Source organism: Podarcis melisellensis, assembly GCF_964234715.1.
Source record: "Podarcis melisellensis genome assembly, chromosome: 3".
Lineage (NCBI taxonomy): Eukaryota > Metazoa > Chordata > Lepidosauria > Squamata > Lacertidae > Podarcis > Podarcis melisellensis.
The window spans coordinates 93392639-93398610 of NC_138530.1; the positions used below are offsets into that span (position 1 = coordinate 93392639).

A 5972-nucleotide genomic window follows, 5' to 3' on the forward strand; every position below is an offset into this window, starting at 1 on the left:
CATCTTTATAACACTTGTACCTTCTTGTAAAGTGTTGGGTTTGTCACGCTACAGTAGAATCCGTCTTAACAGTAAAACTAAATTTGATGTAAAATCTGTTGTTTCCGTTGAAATGCTGAGGAATTGTTTGACAGCATCATGCAACTAACGAAGCCCATAATACAAAAAGGGGTAGATACACAATTTGTGTGACAGTTATTGCAGTTTAAGGCAATTATTTGTCATTTAGGTTTAATTAATTCTCTGCCGTTCCCTCATTTGTTACGTGCAAACACTAAAACTGACTGGTAGGGAAGAGGCAGCTGTGGGTTTAGATTCTGTAGGGTCCGCTGATGCCCAAGCGTTAAAAATTGAAGTTGTAAGTTACTGTGGAAAGTTTTCAGTGTTCTTATTGCTTTACTCCTGGGGAGGAGTCAAATACATTAGTGGCATGAATGACACATTGTTCTGCCTATGCCAAAGAGCCCGAATTTGAATATTAAGATGAAATGCCTTGAAAGAAAGAGGAAGGAGGATAGTGAGTCATATGGGTTGCTCTTGGGAGCAGCCAAAATACTCTACAGAATAAAACCCTATGCAAATTAAATTCCAGTTTGCAGATATGCACCCCAGAGCACGTGGAAAGTTCAGATATGCGTCTCTAAACTCCTAGCGTTCTGCTGTCGACAGAAATTTGCGTTTGGTGAAAGATAAAACCATATTTATCGTATATTTAAGGCTTGAGGTCCTCATTAATTTGACGGAAATAGTGACGGAACACAGGAGGCAGAGAAGATGAGCTCTCTTCCCGCTTAGATTGCTCTGATCCCTTTTGAGAACGCTGGGCCGCTGATTGGTTGGGGCAGCTTCTGTACTAAACTGATCTGAGCTGGCTCCCCCCCCCCCCCGGTCTCTGTGGATAGAGATTTGATGTCAAGGGCGAGGAAAGACAGCTGCGGCAGACTGTGCGGCGCCACCCACACACCTGTTCTCTTTGGTGAAAGTGTTACAGGCCCCAGGTGAGGCTTCTGCATTTCAGTGTAAGAGTCCCCAGAGCACAGAATACCCAGGCTCACGCCCAGGTGCCAAACGGAGGCATTCTTCAGCAGGACTCTTTCCCCAAAACTTTGTGCAGTCTGCTGCAGATGCTTCTGCTGTGCAGCTTTGCCAAAAGTCAGAAATTAACATAGTGTGCTGTTGCTGGTGGTAGAAATTGACCACATCCCATTAATTTCCAATAGGCAGGTACAGTATAGCTGCTACAAACGAGTATTTCTGCACTAGAAAGTTGGGGTTGCATGCAGAACAGGAAAAAAGGTGCAGAATTTTTTTTGGAGGGGAACAGGAGAAACCTACACATATTTACGCCGCCAGAATTCCATGTGAATCACTGTATTGCAACATCCTAACTATGTGCAGGATTGCAGCCTGCCTTAAGGCAGTACTACAAATACAACTCAATTTCTTTTGCAGGGAGAGGGTGATGCTTAGAGCAGCCAAAGTTTAATCAATAACATGAGGGGTGACTTTCATTTCTCAATAGCTTAGTCATATAGGGAAGCTGCTGCAACTGATTAACTAATACCCTTTGCCTTGAAATATTGCATGGATTTAGGCAAAGTTTTCAGTTTAGTGCTACACATCAGCTTCTTGGTTAAAATGTGTTGCAAAAGCTGGGTGGCTGGGGTAATGTAACAGCTCTCTGTTAATCTTAGTTAGTCATAATTATCCAAAAGGGCAAGTTTGCTTGGAGTTAAAGTAGTTCCTGTGCGAAGTTAATGCAAGTCAATCAACCCAGGATGAAGAACAAACAGACCAGAGGAATTTCTCTGGCTAAACTGAATTTGATTTTGCCAGAGCTTAACATCATTCTCTAGGTAATGAACAACTTAAGCAGTTTCTCCTAGGGCGATTTCATAAGCTGATTATCAGACATCTACCGTACCCCCTCACCTCTTTTTAAAAGCAACCTAGGAACATACATTTATTTCAGGTACTTTTTTATTGTGTAGGTTTTACAAATACTCCCACCCCAAATCACCCCCAGAAAACTGTTGGTCACTATGAATAAAGCAAGCAAACTACTGTTCAATAAACACACATTATTTATTTTGATTTTGTATAAAAAGGTTAAGTTTACAACTAAACTTTTATAAAAAGTTTAGCATGATTACGTACATCATTACACTTTTTGCAGAAATGCACATTTCTGCTACTATACAAGAAAACTCTAATTAAAGAGTTCAAAGTTTCATTCCCATATTTATATATAAATATATACATAGCATTCAGTCCTACGTTTGTGTCAAAAGAGGATAATTTTTGACAAAGACTTCACCGAAAAACTGAACACTTAAATCCTTCTAGTACTCACGCTCCACCTTTGGAGGAAAAAAGGCAAAGTCTGCATTTAAAACGGGCAATTCCTTATGAGTTTTTGTTTCGTTTTTTACATTTCATTTTGCTCCCCGTTGTGGGGATATTATATAAATGAAGCCTTCCAACTAGAGAAAGGCCATTTTTAAAAGTCTCTTCATAAATAATTAAGATTAGTCCATGTCGCAGAAGAGGGGAGATGGATGGGTGTCCACAATTTCGCTTAAAATGTCCATTTAACTGGATATGGAATCTCCCCCTCCAGATACAGCTGAAAATCAGATTCAGCAGCTCGCCCAAAAAAAGGGAAAAAAAGAGGCTGTCTTCTTGTGCAAAAAAAAAAAAAGTCAGCAAACACCTGCAAAAGATTGAAGAGAGGCATATTTAGAAGAATGCTAACAGGGCAGAGATCCGGACAGACTGGCGCCAGAGAGGAAGCCACAGTTTGAACATTTAACCAAACACTCAAAGATTGGGCAAACCCTGGCGTCCAGATGCAGCATGCGCACACAAACACACACTCTGATACAGACACCACATATGAAATTTAAAAATTGTCTGGAAGAGACTCCTGGTAACACCCTCCCCCCTCTGCCCCCAAATTCTCTATATAATAACTATTTGAATCTCTATTTGCAGTGACAAGAGACTTCTCTGAGCAATTATCCTTTGATTACAAGTTCTTTAACAAGGAACGATTCTGTATCTCCATGTTAAGTTTCACTGCCCCATTTGCTTAAGCTTTCTGGAGGTTGTCCCTGAATTTACAGCATTCAGCGTTTTGGGTACAGAATATGCAGAAGCCAACATGCATTTTGTGACTTAAACTGCCACTTCATAGGATCCTCGGTTCTGTGTAATTTTAAGACAGTTCCAAGGGCAATTCTGAACACACACCCCCTCCCACATTTCTGATGGGCAACACTGTTAAATCATATACTTAAAAAACAGAAAGAAACCTGAACAACTTACCAATTCCTTTAGCCACAAAGTGCTTTGCTGTCATTTGACATTAACTCTGAGGGGAATTCAGCTGCCTGCAACGGGGGAGGGAAGGGGGAAGGCAGTGTGGTGTTAAGATGCTTAACAGTTCAAGAAAGCATATGAAGTACACTCCAGATTACAAAAGGCACTAAACGTGACGGGCAGGGATTCCGATTTGACCACAATGGGGGACATTAGAATGGACAAGGAACCCCAACTCATTATGCATTCCCTTTGAATCCAACCACTTTTTTTTTTTAAATAGAGCTCTAAAACCGCGCAGGTTCAGAACAATGTCGCTTTCTCAAATCCTATTAGAGATGCGATACACGAAATCGCCGGGGAGGAGGAAGTAAGCCAAGGACAGGGCGCTTACCTGCAGCGGCGTAGCGTGGGTTGTCAACACCCGGGGCAAGTAATTTGCGCCCCCTAACCATGGTCATTAATACTGACGGCTCTACTCTGGGGCAAACTTCGTGGTGACTACTGCCCTCCGTGGTGTTGTTTTTGCAATTAAAGGACCCCTGCCTCAAATAAAGCAACTTGGGGATTGGGGACTGGGATTTGCCAAGGGAGCTGGGAATTGCTGTTCAGTGGCGAGTCAGGGGGAGAGGGTCCCTTCCGCGTCTGGGTGCCGCGGGCCCCTTTGCGCCAAGACGCGCGTCTTTGGGCGTCGCGGCGCAGCCTTCTCGGTCTCCCTCCCCGGCCCGGCTAGCCCCGACGCGGCTTCTTTCTGGATCGAGGAGGGGGCTTCTTTCTGGCGCGGGGAGGGGGCGCCTGTGGGGCCAGTGCGTCGGCCGGCCTCCGGCGCGGGTGGGCGGGCCCCGTCGGGGCGGGTGGGCGGTCTGGGCGCACAGGCACTAGAGCGCAGGTGGCTCCGGCTGGGCGCTTCATTCGCCGCCGGTGGCGCGTTCGGCGGGCTGCGCGCGTCCAGACAGCGACCCGAGCCTGGGCGGCGTGGCGCTTGGTGCCGGAGCCTCCGCCCGCAGCGCCCCGTCCGGAAGGAGCCTCGAGCCGGCTGTCGGACGCGGCTGAAGCAGCCAGGGCGGCATGGCAGGCGGCGGCTCCTCGGCGACTCCACGCGGCCAGCCCAGCGCGCTGGCCGAGCCCCGCAGGCGAACGCTGCCCGTCGGTGAGGAGGGGCTGCCTGATGCGCGGGGTCACGGGGCGAGCGCTGAGAGCCGCTGCCAGCTCGTCGGTTCCGCGAGACATGGGGCTCTGCTACAGCCTGCGCCCGAGGCTCTCGACTCCGGAGGCAGCGAGCGCGCCCCCCCCCCCCAAGTTGCGCCCGGCCTCCCCTGCACCCCCCACGCTACGCCACTGCTTACCTGTAATGACAGGATGCTGATGTCTGTGTTTAAGGTGGTCAGCGGGGTCCTGGAGGAAGGGTTTTGTCCCGGTCTCTGGTGATGGAGGCTGACGATGCTGGGGTGCGTGTCCAGAGCGATCTGCAGGTCTAGAATATAGTCGATAACGTGCTGCAGGATTTCCATCTTGCTGACTTTCTTGTTCTGCGGGATGCTGGGCACCAGCTCTTTGAGCTTGGAGTAGCAGTCATTCATGTTGTACAGCAAACTCATCGGGTCGTCCACCGGGGTTTTGCTCCGGGATATCCCCAAGCTGTGCTCCGAGAGGCTGTTTTTCCGCACGGACTGCACCGGACTGAACGCTTTCATGTTGGTGGAAAGAAGAGAGCAAGAGAGCCGGCTTTGCCTTTTTGGAGACGAAACGCCTTCCTCCTCCGATTCCTGCTCTTTGCAGCTGCCCGATCCGCGCTCGGAATGAAGCCGAAGGCGCCCCGTTCCTGCTTTTATACTGCACGTCCAGCAGCTGACAAATCCAGGCTGGGCGCACTGCGATTGGGCACCCTGGACACGTCCGTCAGGCGCGCAGGCACTTCTCACTGGCGCCAAGGCAGCCGAAGAGAAGGCTCGGGCCTTCCGCGTTCGCAGCCAATCCTGGCAGAGCGGGGCGGGCCCCGAGCACAGCTGTGGGTAGTAAATACTGCACAGGGAAGAGCTGAGCCTGGAGTCAAACCGAGAGCATTCTGAGGGAGAGGAAGGCGCGGAAAGGGCTGCTCTTTGCAGCTTGGTTCCCAAGAGGCAGGCCTGAGAAAAGAACGCAAGAAGAGCCCTGCAGGATCAGGCCAACGAGATTCCATCCTGCTCTCACAGTGGCTGTGGCTACCTCACTCTTCCTGCGTGTCAACTGGACATCATTATACAGTTGTCACCATGAGTGTAACAAGTTAGTTTTCTTCCATGTACGGGCCACAGAGTTAGTATTATAATATATATATTTTTAAAGAACCTGCAAGAGTGGTTTTTAGATGCAGTGCCTACCAAAAAGGGAACATACAAGTTCTTTTTATAAGCAAACCAAACAGCAGTGATAGTAACTTCCAGCCTTCTCTGGCAGTCTGTTTCAAGCCTGACTGGCCCAAGACTTGCAATCACAGATCACTTATTTTGAAGCAGTTCCCTTGAGATATGTGAGTGTGTGTGTGTGTGATCTCACTCACGGTCAGATACTGTAATTATTTGGCTAAAACAACTGAATAGTTTATTTGTGGCTATTTTAGTGAAAAGACATCATTGGATGCTGAAAGCCGAGGCACCGCGGGGGGGGGGGTA

The 5972-nt window shown here is 48.2% G+C and overlaps 1 protein-coding gene across 2 annotated transcripts; it reads right to left on the reverse strand.

Annotated features, from left to right (window-relative positions):
• Window positions 1–2066: 2066 nt before the first annotated feature.
• ID2 (inhibitor of DNA binding 2) lies at window positions 2067–5065 on the reverse strand. Of its 2 annotated transcripts, none has more exons than XM_081906673.1 (3): window positions 4668–5065; window positions 3328–3392; window positions 2067–2713 (listed from the first exon to the last, which is right to left on the reverse strand). In XM_081906673.1, exons 1-2 carry the CDS (start codon window positions 5013–5015, stop codon window positions 3336–3338), a joined length of 405 nt encoding a protein of 134 aa, XP_081762799.1. In that variant the 5' UTR covers window positions 5016–5065; the 3' UTR covers window positions 2067–2713; window positions 3328–3335. The 2 variants fall into 2 exon arrangements, with proteins under 2 accessions (XP_081762799.1, XP_081762800.1); XM_081906674.1 differs by having other exon boundaries at window positions 3324–3392.
• Window positions 5066–5972: the final 907 nt, after the last annotated feature.